The 21,464-nt window shown below is 38.7% G+C and overlaps 1 protein-coding gene across 4 annotated transcripts in view; it reads left to right on the top strand.

Annotated features, from left to right (window-relative positions):
* XPO7 (exportin 7) overlaps positions 1-21,464 on the top strand; it is an 88,387-nt gene that overhangs the window by 39,281 nt on the left and 27,642 nt on the right. Inside the window, exons 1-8 of one of the 4 annotated variants that reach the window (XM_007961823.3) lie at positions 8,328-8,380; positions 8,925-9,071; positions 11,560-11,653; positions 12,210-12,376; positions 13,954-14,046; positions 16,763-16,867; positions 18,411-18,576; positions 20,102-20,175. In XM_007961823.3, the coding sequence (XP_007960014.1) occupies positions 8,360-8,380; positions 8,925-9,071; positions 11,560-11,653; positions 12,210-12,376; positions 13,954-14,046; positions 16,763-16,867; positions 18,411-18,576; positions 20,102-20,175 (867 nt within the window). In that variant the 5' untranslated portion in view covers positions 8,328-8,359. Of the gene's footprint in view, positions 1-8,327; positions 8,381-8,924; positions 9,072-11,559; positions 11,654-12,209; positions 12,377-13,953; positions 14,047-16,762; positions 16,868-18,410; positions 18,577-20,101; positions 20,176-21,464 lie in introns of those variants that run through there. The other 3 variants (XM_007961824.3, XM_037983731.2, XM_007961825.3) reach the window with 3 other exon arrangements.

Below are 21,464 nucleotides of genomic sequence, written 5' to 3' on the forward strand. Positions count from 1 at the left end.
ATCGTGAGGGTTTAGGGGTTTTGTTTTGTTTTTAATACCATTAGTGTTGTGTTAGTTGGGTTTTGGGAGGGAGTAAAATTAGATATGTGATCAATCTGCCATTTTAATACGAAGCTCCTTTGAAAGCTTTGAGAGTTAGACTTACCCAATGTTAAGACATTCTTAGGAAGCTCTTACTCTGTGCCAGACACCCTTGTACTTTCCATTTCCATACCAGTGCATGCACTGTGCTCACTAAAGTCATAATTCCTGTGTAATTAATACAATTGGCGATTTAAGCAAACATTTGAGACAGTTGTACGGACATTAATTTGGAAATTACATAGGCTAACAAATACTTCTATTTGAACAAATAGCTTTAAAAAGTGGCAATAAATATAATTAAGTTTCTGTGGGGAAGTATGTGCTGAATCCCACCCAGTGATGCCAGAAATAGAACTGATCCTCATTCCTTGTTGTCATGTTCTATAAAAGTCACCGAGAACACAGTTAGCAAATACTGACCCATTGCTCCTAGGGGAAGTATAGGATTAGATCCAGGCCAGCTCCTGGTCGCCACATTTGCATCAAACAAGCAATATGTAACCATGTTTCATTTGTGTTTTTGTTTAAAGATACTTTAACACATATTGTTGATTTATTAACATTAAACTAATAGCCAAAAGCACAGTAACTCATAACTGAATGAAATTTATTTAACACACACAATTTCACCATAAGTTACATCACAGCCTTCTTGCACTTAGGAGCTAGATGTAGACAGCACTTAGCACTCTGTGGGCCATTTTAAGCAGTGGAATTAGCAATAAAAAGCACAAAACTGCAAGAAACAAGCAGTGAAAAAAAAGACCCCGAAAAGGACCTTACAGTTGTTTACATTGTGAAAGCTGAAACAAGAAGACAAAGCAAGGCCGGGCATGGTCGCACATGCCTATAATCCCAGTGCTTTGGGAGGCTGAGGCGGGCAGATGACCTGAGGTCAGGAGTTGGAGACCAGCCTGGCCAACATGGGGAAAACCCCATCTCTACTGAAAATACAAAAACCAGCCGAACATGGTGGCACACACCTGAAATCCCAGCTCCTTGGGAGACTGAGGCAGCAGAGTCACTTGAACCCTGGAGGTGGAGGTTGCAGTGAGCCGAGTTCACGCCACTGCATTCCAGCCTGGGTGACAGAGCAAGACTCTGTCTCAGAAAAAAAAAAGAGAAGGCAAAGCATGGCAGTGTTCAGCCTCAGCTGGGAATGTGTAAGTCAGGTAACTCAAATTGTTGATCACTCTGTCCATGTGCATGAATGACTGCGGAAGCACCCTGAGCGAATATCGATTTGATGATTACAAATACATTTTAGTGAGTAGGTGAATTCACAAAACAGAATCTCCGAATAACAGGGATCAATTATATATTTTATCCCTGATGCCCCTGGCCCTACAGGGAAAGGGTGTTTATAATCCCCTTAGAAGAAACAGTGCAGATTTTGTGTGCATTTATGCAAGCAATAAAAAAGCTGCTCTTCTCCAGAGGTTTTGATAGCCAGTATAATCGGTAATAGCCAGTAATAATTAGCAGTGCACACACATTACTTCATTGATTTTTACAACCTTGTACAGTGGGTGTTATTTCTATGTAAAAGAAAGAGAAAATGTTTGAATGATTTGAGTAACTTAATCATGCTCCTACAGTAGACGGAGGAGTAGGGATTTGTCTGGCGCGTAAAATCTTACCCATTACTCTGTATTGAATCAGCTCCAAAAGAAACCTTGTTCCTGTTGCTAGGTCACTGAAGTTGTTTGTGGGTAAAGATCCTATGCTACAATCACAAGGATGTGAGTGTTACCCAATTTATTTTTTAAAATATCATTCTCACTTTAAAAAAAAAAAAAAAGTCCTAATCATCATTTTCATGATCATTTTAACTTTGGTATTTGTTTACTTGGAATTCTGATTCACTAATATAATTAAAATATGAAGGATAGTATATTACAGTCGAAGAATTTTAGAACTGGAAGTGTCTTTTAAAAGTCATATAATAAAATGCATTTACTTTATCTATAGAGAAACTGAAGTTCCTGAAAGTTAACTCACCCACAGTCACACATTAAGACCAGTATCTAACGATCCAGTATCAACCGAACTCTTCTTTGCCTAAGTTTTATGTAGTTCCTTGTGTTTTAACCAAATTTGGTGAAGCAGTAGTACCCAAAGGTAAGCCCAAATCTGTTGTCCTATCATGCGTGCTGCTTTTTAAATTTGACATCCAGGAATGAACCACTGATAGGAGACAAAATTGCCGGAGATCAAGAGGAGAAAACAGCTGTCTACAGAGGAGCCATGGGGAACTAAAGAGAACCTGCCCAGGAAAGCACTCCCTCTGTGACCCTTTGCAGACCCAGTGCTTTCAGAGCTTCTCATTTTTCATAGGAAGCTGGAAAACCAGATAGTGTGAAATACTGCCAACTGTGTCACTTTAAAACCACAGTTCAAGACAAAAACCAAAAATGACTGTGGGCCTGTTTCAGGGCACCAGATTGAAACCTCTTCTTTAGCGGATTCACCTTGCCCTGCAGCTTTCATTCCTCTGCACCATTAGTGGCAATGAGAAGGAATCCAAGCTAGTTTCTAGTGACAACTTAAGTGAATGCTTTTGGGTTAAACTTATAAGTCAATAAACCTTTAAGTGACTAGGTGCATTCTGGCTATTTATTTCATGAAATAATTTGTTTACATGTGTTTTGGCCACATATTACCCATAACACAAAGATCATCTGTGTTTATTACAAGTTAGAATTGATTAGTATTTTGAAGTAAATGTAGAATTTTGCAGTCTCATGTGGTAGCAGACTTGCCATCCTTATCTCATGCACGCCAGGCTCTGGCATAGTATTATCACTTGCTGAAAATATGTATTTTATCTTGTTTTACTGTAGTAGACATACACAGCATCTGCAACCAAAAGTGTTACTCACTGTCTTAGTCTTACCTTAGTTCTTCCTGAGAAATGAATGAGAGTCATGGTTATAACAGCATTTAGTGTTGTAAAACTAAAGCATTCTGAATCTGAAGTGCAGCTGTAGGTTGTTGATGAAAACTTCTTTTCCATTAGTATTAAAAAGTAATCTATGACAATAAGTAACTAGAAAATTTGGGCAGAACTATGGCATTCATCCATCCATATACAAAAATACATGAATTATAAATGTACAGATAATTAAAATATGCAAATTAGAAATACACAAACTCAGTGAATTTTCACAAACTGCACATGCCTGGGTAACCAGCACACAAATTAAGAAATGAAACATCCATACTGCTACTGATGGGCATTTGGCTTTCTATTTGGGAACTGTTAACGTTTAGTGCTGCCATGAGTGAGCTTAGTATGCATCTCTATTGAGTGTATATCTAGGAGCGGAATAGCTGGGTTGTAGGGTGTTTTTTGTTGTTGTTGTTGTTGTTTGAGACAGAGTCTTACTGTGTCACCCAAGCTGGAGTACAGTGGCATTATCACAGCTCACTGCAGTCTTGGCCTTCCAGACTTGGGCAATCCTCCTGCCTCGGCCTCTTGAATACTTGGGATGACAGGGGCACACTGCCATGCCCAGCTAATTTTTTTGTTATTATTATTTGTAGAGACAGAGTCTCCCTGTATTGCCCAGGCTGGTCCCGAACTCCTGGGATCGAGCAGTCCTCCCATCTCAGCCTCCTGAAGTGCTGGGATTATAGGTGTGAGCCACTGTGCACAGCCTCCATATGTGTACCTTTACACTCCCAGTTTTCCAATGTATTTGAATCAATTCAGACTAAATTAGCAACATACGAGTTCTAGTTGTTCCACATGCTAACTAACACTTGATGTTGGCTTTTTCATTTTAGTCATTTTTTTCATTTCGTTTTGTTTCTCTGAGACAGAGTCTCACTCTGTCGCCCAGGCTGGAGTGCAGTGGTAGGATCAGTGGCAGGATCTTGGCTCACTGCAGCCTCCACCGCGAGTAGCTGGGACTACAGGCACATGCCACCACATTCAGCTAAGTTTTGTACTTTTAGTAGAGACGGGGTTTCATCACGTTGGCCATGCTGGCCTCAAACTCCTGAGGTCATGTGATCTGCCTGCCTCAGCCTCCCGAAGTGCTGGGATTACAGGCGTGAGCCACCACGCCCTGCCTCATTTTAGTCATTCTAATGGCTATCTTATCGTGGTTTGAATTTACATTCCCTGATGATTATTGAGGTTGCACACCTTTTCATTTGTTTATTGGCTGCTTGGCTTATTCTCTTGTAAAGTACGTAAACAAGTATTTGGCACTGACTTGGTAAACTTTTTCCATAAAGTGAGTTTAAAAAATAAATAGTGTGCATTTATAAACATTCAAAGAGCAAGCTAGTTTGCCCTGTGAACTCCACTGTAGTAAGTAACTTTTGAGAGGTCTACTGATACATCTGTAAACCAAGACGACTTTGGCCACCACAATTGCCTTTCGTATAAATTTATAAACAAGAAGAACCCTTGAATGTGCTTTTCAGGCCACTGAGGCTACCAGCATTGGTAAGAAAAAAGAAAATAAAATTAGCAATAAATGCAAATGCAGTTTTTTGTTTTTTAGCTTTGGGAATAGCTTTTTGTCTGTTTGGTTTTATGAATTGTTATATGAATTCTGATTGGTAACAGAATCAGCTGTTAATTAGTAAAATGTTACTAATGTGAAGAGTTAATTTAGGAAAAGAATGTAGCTTAAATTGCCCTTTTAAAAAATGCTTATCTTTACAGTTGTTAGGATTTTTTTTCTGCTTACAGAGGAATACGTGGTTGTGGTCAAAATTTCCAAGGTTACAGAAATTGAATATTCTCACCTCCCAGAGACGATTAAGTTTGGTTTGTGTTCATCCAGGTTTTCTTCTATAAATTTACTAACATGTATCACAAATGGTGATAAACTCAACATACTGTTTTGCCATTTGTCTTCTAATCTAACAATAATTGTTGTTACTAAATTTTTAAAGTTTCTTTTATTATCTATGATAATTGGATACTCAATTACTAAAAGAATGCCTTGTTAAATAGATAAAAATGTAATTTATATGTCAGTTAACCTTCTAGGTCCTTAAAATGATTCATTTTCTGGCACGGTCCAGTATAAATATTTTAATTTACTCAATACAGTGTTTCCCAGTACACAGAAAAATTGCAACTAAGGGGGATGTAAATTAAAAGGGTTTGTGAAAAGGGTGAAAGTAGCTTGGGTTTTTGACCATTCTTTTTATATTTGTGGCATTAGAATTATGATAATTCAGCTACAGAATTGGTAAATCTACTCTAAGTTTGCTAGAACTTCTCTGGATTGAGCCTATATTTTGTAACATGATGGCAGCTTCTGCTCATCTCTGATGGCCGGGTGGCAGTCAGGTTAAGAATGTGCTCTTCAGAACACCTGCAGATCTGACTGGTCACCCAAGGATTATGCTTGTGTATAGTTCAGTACTCAGTATTATTGGGAGTGTCATTAACTCCTTCCTAAAAGCAAGAATCCCGTCTCTGATTGGAACTCTCCATGTGGATTTTTTTTAAGCAGTGAGGCTAATTTTAAAATATAGACCGGGCACGGTGGCTCCCGCCTATAATCCCAGCACTTTGGGAGGCTATGCCGGGCAGATCATGAGGGCAGGAGTTCAAGACCAGCCTGACCAATATGGTGAAACCCCATCTCTACTAAAAATATAAAAAATTAGCCAGGCGTGGTGGCACGCGCCTGTAGTCCCAGCTACTCGGGAGGCTGAGGCAGGAGAATGGCTTGAACCTGGGAGGCAGAGGTTGCAGTGAGCCAAGATTGCACCACTGCACTCCAGTCTCTGGATGACAGAGTGAGACTCCATCTCAAAAAAAAAAAAGTATAACCACTGGGCTATTTAAAGAGCAATTCTATACAAATAAAGTAAAATCTGAGGTATTCTGCTTTGTGGAGTAATATAACATCTAATGTACAAACAAAATCTTTATTTTCCTCTAATTTAGAGGCAACTTGCCAGACAAATTATTATATTCTAAGGTCTGTAATCTCAACAAATCTCGCCTTATGTTGAAATAAGAATAACTTAGCTGCATATCCTCTATCCAAGTTGAATAGACTAAAATACTGGTGTTGCTAGATATTAAAGAAGATGCATTATTTTAATACCTTCATCGTGATTGTTGTTGGTGAAATCTGTCTGATTCTAGGTTTGGGAATTAATCCTCTTGAGTTTCTTATGCTAAAAAGCAGTATTTTGCTAGCTGAAGATCACCTTTCACTTTTATAAAGCATTTTACCAAATGTGCTTTTCTGTTTCAGCGAGACCAGGCAGAATTTTCTCCGTGGATTATAGGCAATTTTTCAGGAACAAAAAATAGACATTCTTCTCTGGAGGATTTTCTCTGACCAAAGTGGCATCACAGAATAGATATCCTTAATAAGAACTGGCGAATAGGAAAACATTTGACATAGATGTTATCATGCCAAGGAGAGTGCCGTGGTGTGTTTTTGGCCACCCTTAGTGTGAAGTGCTAGTTTTAATAGCTAATCAAATAATTGTAGGATAAATTATTTTATGCTAGGCCAAAAAGAAGGTGATTCAAAAGAACCTAACCATTAGTTTTGTTTGGGAAACGCTGGTAACTAAAAAACCATAAATGTTAATGTCTCATTCCTCTCTCCTTCATTGGTAGTGTGGGCAACCCAAAGAAAATGACCCTGTTTTTCAGATGTTTCCACTAATTGTTTGGGAAAACAAAATTGTTTCCCATTTGTTCTTCTGGGAACAAAAAAAAATGGAGCTGTCGTTCTTCAAACTGTGTAAATGGTCAAATTGCGTTTTTGTTTTTTAAACAGTCTTGTTTCCTGAGCTGAGAATGCATTACCAGACTTACCCTGCAGTATGTTTTGTCTGCTAAATTAAAGCAAATCAAAACAAAACAACAACAAAAAGCCCACCATAATCTGCATGTAGGTTTTTAGCAGTAAGGAATTACCTGTGACAGATGCTTAGCCATTGTCATGTGAACAACTTTGTTGTAATAAACATAAACAAGAGTTGCATGGGGGAACCATGGGAACTGATTGATCAGACTTTAAGGAGAGCCATTATACCGTAAGCATCAGGACTGTTTAGGGAGTGTCTGTTCAGGATGTTGGAAAGCTCAGTGTGTGATGGCTGCGGAGATTCTGAGGCTGCTGCTACTCCCGGATACCTGATGCCAGGTTTTATAGCAGCTTGCGTTTTAGTTACAGTGTCTTTCTCTTGATGTCTTTCTTGTTACCTGTTTTCCTAAATAATTTTTTTCAATAAGGTCTTGAGCAGTACTGGCAAGCATAAAAATGGCATTTGCATGTATTTTATGGAATGTACGTAATTAGCCTTATCTTCTACATGTGTTCATAAGCCATGTGAATAAACTCAGGTCCTACTTGTAGAACTTTATTGCTTGAGATCTGACTTTGCAATTGCAATTTTCTCTGTGCTCTTGAATTGAAGAAGATATTAAGTGGGACCCCTGGAAATCAGAAACAGGTTAAATATAAGCCTAATCAGAGTCCCAAGATTATTCGAAAGATGGTTTGTTTTGTTTTAAGGGCAAGGTTGTTGTGTTTGTTCTTTTGGGGGCTCTCTGAAGTGAGACTGATGATCTTAGGGTGTCAGTATTCATCGTTCTTAGGGTGTCAGTATTCATCGTTCTTGTTTCCTTTCAGTTAGTGTTGGAAATTTATTAACCAGGTTGAGTAAAATATGAATCATGCCCTAAGGGCTTTCCTGCTTAGTGGAAAAGCTGTGATTTATAAAGACACAGTGTAATGAAATAAAGTGATAATGAAAAGCCTTGGGCAGACTGGCTGTGTAATGTATTTTAGGCAATTTACACAGGTTGGTTTAATTATTATTATTTTTGTTCTTGTCAGAATTGTCCTTTCTAATAGTAGGATCTCTCAGACTATCCTTGCTGCTGGTGAAAATAGGCTCCAGTTTTTTCTTAAAGTCCAAACCATTCCTTTAAAGGCTAACAGATGTTTACTCTCCACTTCAGTCAGTGAAAGGTGATATTTAAGTATAGTCTTAACTAGTTACTTTCCTCTTTGCCTTTAAATGCCACATTAAGTGCAAGTATATATGCATCCCTGTGGGTTTTTGACCAAAGCACACACCCATACCCCTTCCTGCCTCCCTGGAACTGGTTCAAGATTTGGAGAGAAGAGTTTGCTTGTGGGTGTTTCCCTTGTCTTATCTCTGAGTGAGCATATGCTAGGGTTGAATTTATTTTGATCCTTTCATTTTAAATTTGGAACCGAAGTAAGAGTTTAAAGTGCAACAGAAGAGAGTCTGCTGAACTTTAGACATGAGGGATCCAGGGAGGAAGGTGCGTAAATACATCCTGAAGCTTTCTCTAGAGGTTTTCTCATACAGGTGACCATCTTTACACATATACAGTATTGTAAGCTAATAACTACTATTCAAAGGAATATTTAAAGCTATATGAAAATGTATGTGGCACTTATGTCATGTTTATGTGCTTAATTTTAGTAGCCGTGCCTCTGGTGTTTCATACTTTTTACATTAATAGCAGAATAAGTAAATTCTGAATTTTTATTTGAAAGCCTTTTAGGAAAGCTTAGGAGGCTGGGTATTTGTAAGGGGAAAAGTGTATCATGTATGATTGATCTTCAAGGGAATGATGAAAAAGTATATAGGTATTTTAAGCATTTTATCATTTTGTCTTCTATAGCATCAGATAAAGAGACCTATAAATGGTTATTAGGTGAATGTTACCCAGGTCCTCCTCAGAGTTCAGAAGCAATTCTTTTTTTACTGATTATTATTTATCTTTGTTCATTAGTTTTAAGCACAGTTGCTTGCATTTGTAGTAGGCTGAACTGATTTCTTTCCTGACTGATCTTTTCCAGAGCCTGGCCCAACTAGAGAATCTGTGCAAACAGCTGTATGAAACCACAGACACAACCACTCGACTCCAGGCAGAGAAAGCCTTGGTTGAATTTACCAACAGCCCCGATTGCCTGAGCAAGTGCCAGCTACTCCTCGAAAGAGGAAGTGTGCGTAAGATCTGAAAATCCTAAAGGATAACGGGCACTTAGGAAACTTTATTCTGGTTGTCTGTGTAGGGATGGCTTGGGATAGCTTCTGTTTCCTGATTTTTCTAGCTGTCCCTGACTTATTTTCACTTTTCAAAAGTACCATACCTACCAGGTTGGCAAAACGGCCATACAGCCTCATCAAGAAAATCTCTTTGAACATGCATTTCTGTTCTGTAATTTTTCATCCTAAATTTCCAGAACTTGTTTTCTGCTTTTACATTTAAGTGCCATATCCTATCCTTTCCAGAATAAGATAGGACTGTAGATAAATGACCTTTTTATTTATTATGTTTTTCTTTTTTTTTTTGAGATGGAGTTTCAAAAAAACTCTTGTTGCCCAGGCTGGAGTGCAATGGCGCAATCTCGGCTCACTGCAACCTCCACCTCCTGGATTCAAGTGATTCTCCTGCCTCAGCCTCCCGAGTGGCTGGGATCACAGGCATGCACCACCAAGCCTGGCTAATTTTGTATTTTTTTTTTAGTAGGGACGGGCTTTCTCCATGTTGGTCAGGCTGGTCTCGAACTCCTGACCTCAGGTGATCCACCCGCCTTGGCCTCCCAAAGTGCTGGGATTACAGACGTGAGCCTCTGCACCCAGCCAATAAATGACATTTTTAATCCGAAGTCCTAGTACAAGATCCTCAGTCTTCTCTGTGTTTTGTGTCCTCTCTGCCACAGCTGCTGTTTATTGCCTTGCAAGTCCAGGAACAGTGACCTTGACAATGAAATTACAGGAGATTGTAGGATTTTAAATGGAATTAGAACCTCCTCCAGCTTAAAAATGTCATTGCAGTGATCAAAATAATGTTCCTAATGAGATATAATTTGATAAAATCACTATCTTTGGCAAGATGGAAGTGTTGGGAAGGGCAAGATCCCCCCAGGGTCCCATGAAAGGGCATCATGAGAGGCAGATCCCAGCTAGACTTCAGCAGCAAGCACTGGCCTTCTTTAAATAAAGTGGCAACGTACAGTGCAGTCCTCATATTTTCCCTAATCCTCAAACAGCTTCCCAGTCGTGCTTACCTATATTACGCTCTTTCACAGATGAAAGAGAAGACACCAAGAAAAGGCACATATATTAACCATCATTCTTGTGTGTGTGAAAAAAGAAATGATAATGCCATGTGGTATTCTGAACAATCCCTAAAGAATTAGTTAATCAAAATTTGCTTTCCAAAAGTTTCCATAAGACTGGAATGAAATGTGAAAAAATGAAAGTTAATTGGTTGAAAGGATAGAATTCTAGTTGACTTTATTTTTGACTTTTTATAAGTATTATAATATTGTTTATACAATAAATAGAACAAATTATAATTGGTTGAAATTATCCCTTAGTAGCTGAGGGATATAACTTTTTCCCCAAGTGTCTGAATGATACAAAGTCATGGTCAGAGATTGTGTGGTGGTCTGTTCTGAGTTTTATGCACATAGTGTTTTATATATTTCTCTTAAATCAGTTGGTGTTTGGATTGATGCGCTTGTATTTGTCCTGTGGGAGATGCCCAGCTAGCTCTGCCAGCTAACTCCTGCTGGAGCGACAGTACAGTCTCTCTCACCACTAATCTTATACCTGGTGGTATTATGTAATACTAACATAAATGGATAGTCTGAAGGACTACCATCTTAAGGACTTTCTGTGTCATAGAAAATTGTCCTTGACCCTTGATTAAAATACTTTAATGGTTCTGAGCCTGTTCCTGTTTTATGGCATTGTGTATAATATAGCCACATGGAGGAATTCTTCCATGGCTCCTTTTTAGGCATTTTGATCAAATGGAATGCTTTGAGTCTCCATAAGGTTAATACTTGTTAAAGCCACATTTGAGAATGTGATGAAGCTATTCCATTGCTTAAGGCATAATTTTTATTTCTCACAAATAACCTTAAGTTTACTTTTAAACTATCATATACATTTCCCAGCACAATAGCTGATTGGTAGCTGCACTGATGGAAAGATACAATTTGGAGATTAATTATACAGCATAGTATGGTGGTTTCCTCTAATAATTCTTTTCTTTTTTCTCTAATATCATGCCATAGAAATATTTTGAGGTGAAACTGTTTGAAATGTCATTGTAACAGATACTGAGGGTAGATTTCTTGGTTTAAATAAGGGGAGAGATTTTTTTTTTCTAATCTCTCTCTTTCTGAAAAGATGCCCTCTAGTGTCTGTCCCTCAGAGTGAAGCAGATATCAGTATTAGATTCAGTTTGATCATACTGCTACTTTATGTTTCCCATTGTTCATTGTTGAAGTCAGCTAAATAAACTTATGCTGTGTGGTTCATTTTTCCTCAGAGCAGTAGACCCTCTAAAATCCAGAGGATCAAATCTGCCAAAACTGATTGCCTTTTCTTGAGTCTGAGCACAGATCTCCAAGTTAAAAACCTTGTGGCTGGCTTGCTCAAAACAATTTTAAGTCCTTTTTCCCTCTCTTTTCACAGTCCTCTTACTCCCAGTTACTGGCAGCTACATGCCTTACCAAGCTTGTATCACGCACAAACAACCCCCTACCATTGGAACAGCGAATAGATATTCGTAAGTGGAAAATTTTCTGTTCTGTCTTGAAGAAAATAGTTTGTTTAGTGATGCGCTAGTAATAGTCAAATGTACGTCTTTGTTCAGTGATGTGCTGAGATTGCTAACCGTACAAAAATGTCTAGAATCCAGCTTGTTTCCAGAATTTGGGGCTTGTGAAAGTGAAGGGCCCAGCGCAATTACTTCTGAATAAAGCCTAAGTCCTCCCTTTTGTCATCAGAAGATTTCTTTCATTCATCTTTTCTTTACTGTCACTAATAACTAAGAAAAACATTATTAACGATTTTGAATTCTGTGTAGACCACATTCTTTAGCTACCTAGGAGTAGAGTCATGGTGGCTATACTGCAAATTCTTCACGTGACAAAATAAAATTCTGAATTAGAACACCTACTAATCTTAAATTTGGAACAGTAGCATAAAGAATTAAGACAGTTTGGGTTAAATAGTCTAAGTTTATAATTTCTTGGCCATTTAGCATGTCTAAAGATATACACGCTTTTCTGGCAGAGCTTCTATTATGTGGATTGGTTTTGTTTGTTGTTTTTTTTTAATAGGGAACTATGTGCTCAACTACCTTGCCACTCGGCCAAAGTTGGCTACTTTCGTGACACAAGCACTTATTCAGTTATATGCCAGAATCACAAAACTGGGCTGGTTTGACTGTCAGAAGGATGACTATGTCTTCAGAAATGCAATCACAGATGTCACAAGGTTTTTACAGGTACAGTGTATATATTTGATGTAATGGGAATGACAGAGCCAGCATATACATATATATAAACACACACACACGCTTACGTGCTTATCTACTTTTTAAACATGACACAAAATAGAATTATTTGATATATTCTCTTCTGCATGTTTTTTACCCTTAGTGTGTCTTGGTAGTGTTTGCATGTTGGCAAAAACCTTGTCTCAGTCTTTCAAATCCCTATATATGGTCCCAAGCGAAAATATGATAATTTAATTAATTAGTTAATATTTTATAGATGGGCATTTCTTGTTTTTTTTTCTGTTTTTTTTTTGTTTGTTTGTTTTTTGAGTGTTAAATTAATACTTCAGTGAATAGCCTGGTAGATTTATTTTGAATAAGTGTGTTTGTAGGGTCAATTCCTAGCCTAGGAAAGATATTTCCAAGTTATCTTCAAAAAAGTTATACAGCATGCACTTCATAATGATGTTTTGGTCAACAGTAGACCACATACACAACAGCAGTCCCATAAAATTATAATGGAGCCTAGTGATGTTGAACTGTCTTAATGTCATAGCACAATTTATTTTTTAAGTAAATTTAGTGTAGCCTAAGTGTACATATTTATAAAGTCTGTAGTGGTGTACAGCAATGTTCTCGGCCTTCACATCCACTCACCACTCACTCACTGACTCACCCAGAACAACTTTCAATCCTGTAAGCTTCATTCATGGTAAGCGCCTAGACAGGTGTAGCTTTTTTGAAAAAAATCTTTTATGCTGTATTTTTACTTTATCTTTGCTATGTTTAGGTACACAAACACTTACCATTGTTATAGTTGCCCACAGTGTAGTCATGTGGTATACAAGTTGGTGCCTAGGAACAATAGCCTGTACCATATAGCCTAGGTGTGTAGTAGACTGTACCACGTAGGTTTTTGTAAGTACACTCTATGATGTTAGCACAACAGTGAAATTCTCTAATAACACATTTCGTAGAATGTATCGCCATCATTAAGTGACTCATGACTGTATCTACTTCCACCAACAGTTGATAAGAGGACCTGCTTACCTCAGCCCTGGAGGCTAAACTTTTTACTTTTTCCCATTTAATAGGTTAAAAAAATTGGTATCTTATTGTTTGGGTTATGAGTGAGACAAATTTTCATATGCTTGTATTTATTGCTTATGTTTGTTTTTCTGTGAACTTCTATTTATATCTTAAGCACATTTCCTCACATTCTTTACCTTTTGCTTATTGTTGTATACAGTCTCTTTGTAAAATGTGTTGCTTACTTGTCATTTACTTTAGTGATGTGTTTTGCAATTTACCTTTTTAAAATGTATGTGCTATAATGTTTATGGGAACTTTTTTAATGTAAAAGTTTTAAATTTTGATGAAGTCAGATTTCTCAGTGTTCCTTTGTGGTGACAGTTAGGTTTTATGTCCAGCAAAAAAACAGTTTTAAACTATGATTCCTTGCTGCCTTGTCTAGGCAGTTTTACTAATGACACAGGAGGCCATCATTCAAAAGTATGAGTGCATGCCAAATGCCAAAACCGAGCACCCATGACAGCTCTTTCTACCTTATGCTTTTTTTTAACCAGGATAGTGTTGAATACTGCATCATTGGTGTCACAATTTTATCTCAGCTAACCAATGAAATTAATCAAGTAAGTGCTACAGCCTTCCTCATTGAAGTAAGTGCCATATTTTTTCTTAGTATTGGTGTTTTCTGCTGTGTGTGGGATGATCTTTTTTGGCAGTTGTGTGCTTTTGCGGTAAGTGATTAATGCCCTTTTGAAACAAAATAGTTCCATTGGGTTTTCCTCTGTAAGTGCAACTCACTTTTTGTCCTGTTCCCCTTCTGTCTCCAGGTTATTTTCCCCTTTTCCATTTTAGCTTTTTTTTTTTTTTTTTAATTGGTACTAATTTTCATTTTAGAGATAAAAGCGATCCCAGCACTTTGGGAGGCCAAGGCAGGCGGATCACCTGAGGTCAGGAGATCCAGACCAGCCTAGCTAACATGTTGAAACCCCGTTTCTACTAAAAATACAAAAAATTAGTCGGGCGTGGTGGCATGTACCTGTAGTCGCAGCCACTTGGGAGGCTGAGGCAGGAGAATCGCTTGAACCCGGGAGGTGAAGGTTGCAGTGAGCCAAGATCGTGCTATTGCACTCCAGCTTGGGCAACAAGAGTGAAACTCCATCTCAAAGAAAAAAAGGGCGAAATACTACTGCTTTGCCCATGAAAGAGAATGACTTCAAAAAAGGGACCGTAAAGGTCGACCTTTTGTGTGCCCCTTCTGCTCCTGTATACCTTGAAAGTTTTAAATGGTCATTGATGTCACAGAATACTACAGAGGAAACACCAGTGGCTTTCTTTTGCCCTGGCTATATTTTAGTCATTTACTTTTTTATCCAGCTAAAAATTTGTGATTATAGAACAGGCCCGTATCAATATTAGTTATAACATCTCACCCTTAAGTTGGAAGCATATTAATGATATTAGCATTACTGTTGCTATTGCTCATAATTCTGCAGACATTTTTATTAACCCTGAGAAATCTTAACTGTGAGTTGGTCCTATTTCAAATGTGTTAGCTTAGATTAGCCTGTGAAAATTGGGAGTCCATATTGTGTTCTCTTGCCACATGCAGTCCCCATTGTGATCAGTAATTACCAAAATAATAACAGCTTACACTTTTGAGTGATCACTGTTACCACCATTCTAAGCACTTTATAGTAACTAATTTTATTCTCGAAACAGTCATATGAGGTAGGTACTGTGTTTATCCCATTTTCTGGATCAGGAAACTGAGGCACATAAAGATGAAATCATTTGCCTAAGGTTTCACAAGCAACGAATGTGATTCAAACCCAAATAGTCTTATCCTAGAGCCTGTGTTCTTAACAACTAATGTGCTGTTTAACCACTCTTACCTTTGCAGCAGAAGAGCAGATGCATTAACTAAGGATAGAGATTGTGGACTTAATGTTTTCCCCTTTGAAGCTTGGCCCCACAGAGTACATACATCTTGATATATGTGTAATAAAAAACTTTTCAAGATTTTACTTTTCTAAGAAAATGATGAAATTGTGTGTACCATTTAGTGTGTAGTCATTCTCTGTATTATGATCAGTATAACAGATTATATGATATATAATTTAGCAAGACCTTTATTATGTAAGACACATGATAACACAATGACAGAAGCAAAAATTGGAGAATATTTTGAGCCTCTAAATCATTTGAATTTTCCATTGTTTTGTGATTGTCAGATTCAAAAAAGAAAGTATATTTCTGCCACTATTCTTACTTAGAACCTAGAGATAAAATTAGGAAGACTTGTTTGTCAGTAATCTTGGCTGCGTTACACTTTAATGTGGCAAAAACAAAATGAGTCTCCTCTTGGATGAATTGATCAGTAAACAGAAGAGATTTAAGCTTTCAGTACGTGGTTAGACTGAAAATACTCTTGACAACTTTGAAGTTATTTTATTCCACATGTTGAGTACCTACTGTGTGTTAGGACTAGGAGCATACTAAAGAAGTAAAAGGTTTAGTTCTTAGCCACAAAAACATTTATAATTTAGCTGAAAACACAAGAACAGCGAAATAAGAGACCAATACAACCACTTAAATTAAGTTTTCACTTCTGCGGTATAGACAATATGTTGAAATAGGTTAGAAAAGGAGGCAAATATTGTGGGCTGTTGTCATCTGGAAATTCTGCAGTAACTTCACGTTGAGGTTTTGTTTTTATTTTTGTTTTTGTTTTGAGTTTTGCTTACCAAAATCAAAGCCTCGTTACTCTGTCTGTGAGTGTTTAAGAGACAGGATCTCACTCTGCTGCCCAGGCTGGAGTACAGTGCAGCCATGAATGCCTGGACTGAAGGCCCTCCTGAGGAGCTGGGACTTACAGGCATGAACCACCACACCCACTTTTTTTTTTTTTAAATTTTTAGAGGTGGTGGGGGGGGGGGGGTCTCACTGTGTCTGCTCCTGGGCTCAAGTGATCCTCCTGCCTCAACCTCCCAAAGTTCTAGAATTACAGAGGTGAGTCACCACGCCTGGCCCATTAACCCACAGTACAACATGAAAGTAATTATCAATAATGTCTGCCAACAATTTAAGTTTTACCTCCCTGAATACAAAGGAAAATAAGAATTTGCAGCAGAGATTATCTATCCTTTTGTTTTCCTTCTGTAAGCTAGAGAGAAAGGATACCCTGGCTATTAGCAGTTTACTATCCTACATCCTTTCACTAGATATGGTTTCACAATAATTTAAATGTTAAAAATGTATTTTATGTTTATGTTACTCTTACTGGAAATCCTTCTAGCTTATTTGAAGTCTACATGAAAAATTCTTTTTTTGCAGTTCTTTGCATTGGTTTCTTCTTTTTCTGCACAGGCAGACACCACCCATCCTTTAACCAAGCACAGAAAAATAGCCTCTTCTTTTCGCGATTCATCATTATTTGATATCTTCACACTTTCCTGCAATTTACTAAAACAGGTGAGCATGTAGTTTGGGTCATGTTTCCCAGTTTCTTTTGAAAGAATGAGAATAGATGGGAATTTGTTAAATGTCAGCTTTTAACTGACCCTATGAGAGTTTATGCATCTCTTTAATCATCATCTCTTACATAAGACTCATAGAGGTGTTGAAGGAACTGGTCAGAGTGACCACTGAGGTTGGAGAAATGATTGTCACTTCCCTGTTTCAGATCAATTCCTCTAGGTAAAGAGAAGTAAGTGAGCACTTATCCCATACTCCTATCTTAAAGGGATCTGGTTTACCTAACTCAAAGTTTGAAGTTCTGTTGTTGTTGTTTTTATAACCACATAAAATATTTCTATGTAGTGTGAAAAGCATGTTAGTTTTATGGTGTTTAGACTACATTGTTAGCATACAGAAATCAGGCTGGTTCCCCTGTCCCCCGCTGAGTTAAAAGCAGCACATAAACAAGCAACATCTGTAAGGAAAAGTAGATTTTGAATTTTTAACATCCATTTGGATTTAATAACCTGGAGGGGTAGACAGTATCACATAAGGAAATTACCTGTGTTAAAATTGAAAGTTGGTGTTTCAGTTCATTTATTGATAGAGCTGAACTGAGAAAGAAGTGTTAAGCTGGGAGTTCCACACAGTTGCAACACAGCTCGGATGCTTTGTCCCTATAGAAAGCTAAATAGGGTTGGCCTCTGGCTTTTTGTTCATTTTTGTGGTTTTGTTCTCATTTTCCAACATTTCCCAATTTTAGTTTTAGAAGCCAGTTTGTATTCTTTCTGTTATTCCAGTTAATGATATTCATCTTTTTCCTCAATTACTTAGTTTTACCTTAGAATTCCCAGATAATCCTCAGGTTAAGCAAAGCTGCCTAGCAAAAGCTGTTGCACCCCCTGGAGGGGAAAAGCTTTTAAGAAAACTAAGGATTGAATCCTCCTTACTGATACCATCAGAACAAATAATTAGCCAGCCAGTCACGAAGGCTCAGCTAACCTTGGAAGGGACAGGCACGGTAGCTATGGCCAGTCCTCACCTGTAGTCTGCAGGTACATTGCAGATGAGTAAATAAAATTCAGTGATGATTTTAATTCTGGTTTGAGAGATTTTTGGTAATAGTGGTTGTAAAAACAAGGAAAGAAAGTAGGGCAGGGTGCTACTTTCTCAGAGCTCCCTCCAGAGTTTAATCCCTGCCCTGTCTAGAAATAACTAGGATCTCACATGCCAATAAAATAATCACAGGAGCCATATTGCTTCAGAATTCTCTGTGACCATTATGTCTACATTGTGTGAGGAATAAGTGTGTTAAAACGGGGCTTTCTTTAAATACCAACTTCATGTTTTTATAGCAAATATGTTTTAATAGTATATAAGGAGCTAGGTAATTTCATAGTAACAGGTGATAGAAGTATAGTATCTTTGGAGAGAAGGGGACATTTTACTGTGCTCCCACATAGCCCTCCTTTTCTGACTTAACAGCTTTGTTGAGTCTGGTAGCAAGCTGGGAAGAGAGGAGTGATTTTGGGGGCTCATTATGTGGTAATTTTTACAGGCTTCAGGAAAGAATCTAAACTTGAATGATGAAAGTCAGCATGGCTTGCTCATGCAACTGCTCAAGCTCACTCATAACTGCCTCAACTTTGACTTCATCGGCACTTCCACTGATGAGTCCTCAGACGACCTGTGTACAGTGCAGATTCCCACCAGCTGGAGATCAGGTAACAGAACTTTCTCCACCTCAAAGGCTGTCACTCCCCTACAGAGTGTCTGTAGGATGATCTAAAGAACTCCTGGCAACCCCTGTGTATTCCTTTTTTTTTTTTTTTTTTTTTTGAGACGGAGTCTCGCTCTGTCGCCCAGGCTGGAGTGCAGTGGCGCGATCTTGGCTCACTGCAAGCTCCGCCTCCCAGGTTTACACCATTCTCTTGCCTCAGCCTCCCGAGTAGCAGGGACTACAGGCACCTGCCACCTTGCCCGGCTAGTTTTTCGTATTTTTTAGTAGAGACAGGGTTTCACCATGTTAGCCAGGATGGTCTCAATCTCCTGACCTCGTGATCCGCCCGTCTCGGCCTCCCAAAATGCTGGGATTACAGGCTTGAGCCACCACGCCCGGCCAACCCCTGTGTATTCTGAGGGAGAATTGAGAAAAAATTCGAACGTCTTTTTTGTTTGTTTTTTAAAGACAGGGTCTCACTCTGTCACCCAGGCTGGAGTGCAGTGGCATGATCACAGCTCACTGCAGCCTCAACCTCCTGGACTCAAGCAGTCTTCCCATCTCAGCCTCCCAAGTATCTGGAACTACAGGCACATGCCACCACACCCGGCTAATTTTGTTTGTTTATGTTTTGTAGAAGTGGGGTCTCACTATGTTGCCCAAGCTCGTCTTGAACTCCTGGGCTCAAGTGATTCTCCTACCTTGGCCTCCCAGAGTGCTGGGACTACAGGTGTGAGCCACTGTGCCCGGCCAGTAACATCTATTTTATAATGTGGGGGAGGTTGTTGGAGTGATCTTATAGATCTGCCAGTGTCAAAGAACTTTTAAAATTGCTGATTAATAATAGTTACGTATTTCACCTTGCATTAATTGCCCAGAGACTTCTGTAATCTAGTTAGGATAATAACTGTCTTTAAAAACAAAATCAAACAGAACAACTTGTTCTTATGTTTGTCTTTGTATTCCAGAAGGATAAAAGTTTTGAATTCTTTTTATGGACAGAGGTGTTCAGATTAAGTTCTCAGAGAATTGAAAGAATGAATCTGTTTCTTAGAGAAGCTAAAACAGTACTTTCAAAAAAAGAAAAGAGGCTGGGCGCGGTGGTTCACACCTGTAACCTCAGCACTTTGGGAGGCCTAGGCAGGCGGATCACGATCTCAGGAGTTCAAGACTAGCCTAGCCAACATGGTGAAACCCTGTCTCTACTAAAAATACAAAAATTAGCCGGGCATGGTGGTACGTGCCTGTAATCCCAGCTACTCGGGAGGCTGAGGCAGGAGAATCTTTTGAACCAGGACCCAGGAGGTAGAGGTTACAGTGGGCTACAGAGGGAGACTCCGTCTCAAGAAAAAGAGAAAAGAAAAAGGAAAACCAAAAAGCCCCTATTTGCTTATCACTTCCAAATGAAATAAATGCTCTGTCAGATAAGTAGGCATAAGGATGTGCTCCCTGATGTACAGTGCTGGAAGTATGCCAGCGGCAGTGTTCATCCCTAATAAAGTGATGTCTTTTGTCTTTTTCTTCCCCAGCATTCTTAGATTCTTCAACCCTGCAGCTGTTTTTTGACCTGTATCATTCCATCCCTCCTTCATTTTCACCTCTGGTGAGTCAGGACTACTGTTTCTTAAAGCAAACCTATTTCTAGAAGATAGCAATGGTGAATGAGCCTTATATTCATTTTGTTTTATAAAATTATACAAGTAAAGCATAGAAATACTAGGCTAGTTATCTAGTCTTTGGAGATTAAGCTTGTAGCCTAAAGGTTCTAGCCATAAAGTCTTAATTATTTTTAAGTTATTCCTGTCTAAAGGCCAATTCCTGCAGATGGTCAAGCTCTTTTGGGTCTCATCGTGTGTCTGACTTTATGCTGTTCCTGAAATGGCCACAGGCTAGCACCTGGGGATTCACCTAATACTGTCTAGTTGAACTATTAAGATTGTCCTGACTTAGAAAACCCCTCAGGTGTACGTTAGATTGTCATAAATGGAAACTGTAATGGGAAGGCTAATTTGCATACTTACCCTGAATAACATTTGAAAGCTATTGGGAATGGTGTATTTCTCCTTTAAAGCCATAATTAACCTAAAACCTCAAAATTCATTCAGGTTCTAAAATACTATTGGTCTGGTATTTCAGATTGTTGGTGTAAATTACTGGTTGGTGTTGTACACAAAATATATAAAGAAAACACAGTGAAGTAATGAGTAGTATGCGTAGTGTTTGTGCAGTAGAGGACTTTTCTGGTCATTGTAGCACTTCTCCAAATTAATATAGACCTTTATGGTCGCTGAAACATGATTTCAGTGTTGTTGGATGTATCGTTAAGGTTACTGCAAAAAAAAGTAGCACAGTCAAGAGGGATAATTAAGAAAGTACTTCTTGCAAAGGTGTGGTTACAATGAAGGGACACCAACACGGGTTGGTGGTGCATGCCCCTGGGGCTGGCAGTAGTGGGGAGCCTCAAAGGGCAAGTGAAGGAAATCTGGAGAGAGTTGAAGCTGTGGCTTAGAGGAGGGCTGGACAACAAGAACCATGGCCATCACTAGAGAAACTCTGCCACCACATAGCCAGGTGGATGGTCGGAAAAGGGGTACCATCTTCCCTCTGCCCTCTGATCTCCTGCTGGTGCTTTCCATTGGTTGAAGCCAACTAGAAGCCAGAGGGCAAGGGAGCCTGGCTGCTGTCCTCAACAGAGGTCAGCCTCCTAGGGAATAGGGCAGGGTAGAGAAGGGTCAAAAGCAGATCTAGAGGGGCAAACACAGAATATAAATATCTGACAGCAGGAACAGGGGGAAATGTCTTCAGGGATAAAGCTGGCTTGTGTTTTTTTGTTTGTTTCTTTGAGGCAGAGTTTTGTTCTTGTTGCCCATGCTGGAGTGGAATGGCACGATC

This window comes from Chlorocebus sabaeus, chromosome 8 (assembly GCF_047675955.1).
Source record: "Chlorocebus sabaeus isolate Y175 chromosome 8, mChlSab1.0.hap1, whole genome shotgun sequence".
In the NCBI taxonomy this organism is placed as follows: Eukaryota; Metazoa; Chordata; class Mammalia; order Primates; family Cercopithecidae; genus Chlorocebus; species Chlorocebus sabaeus.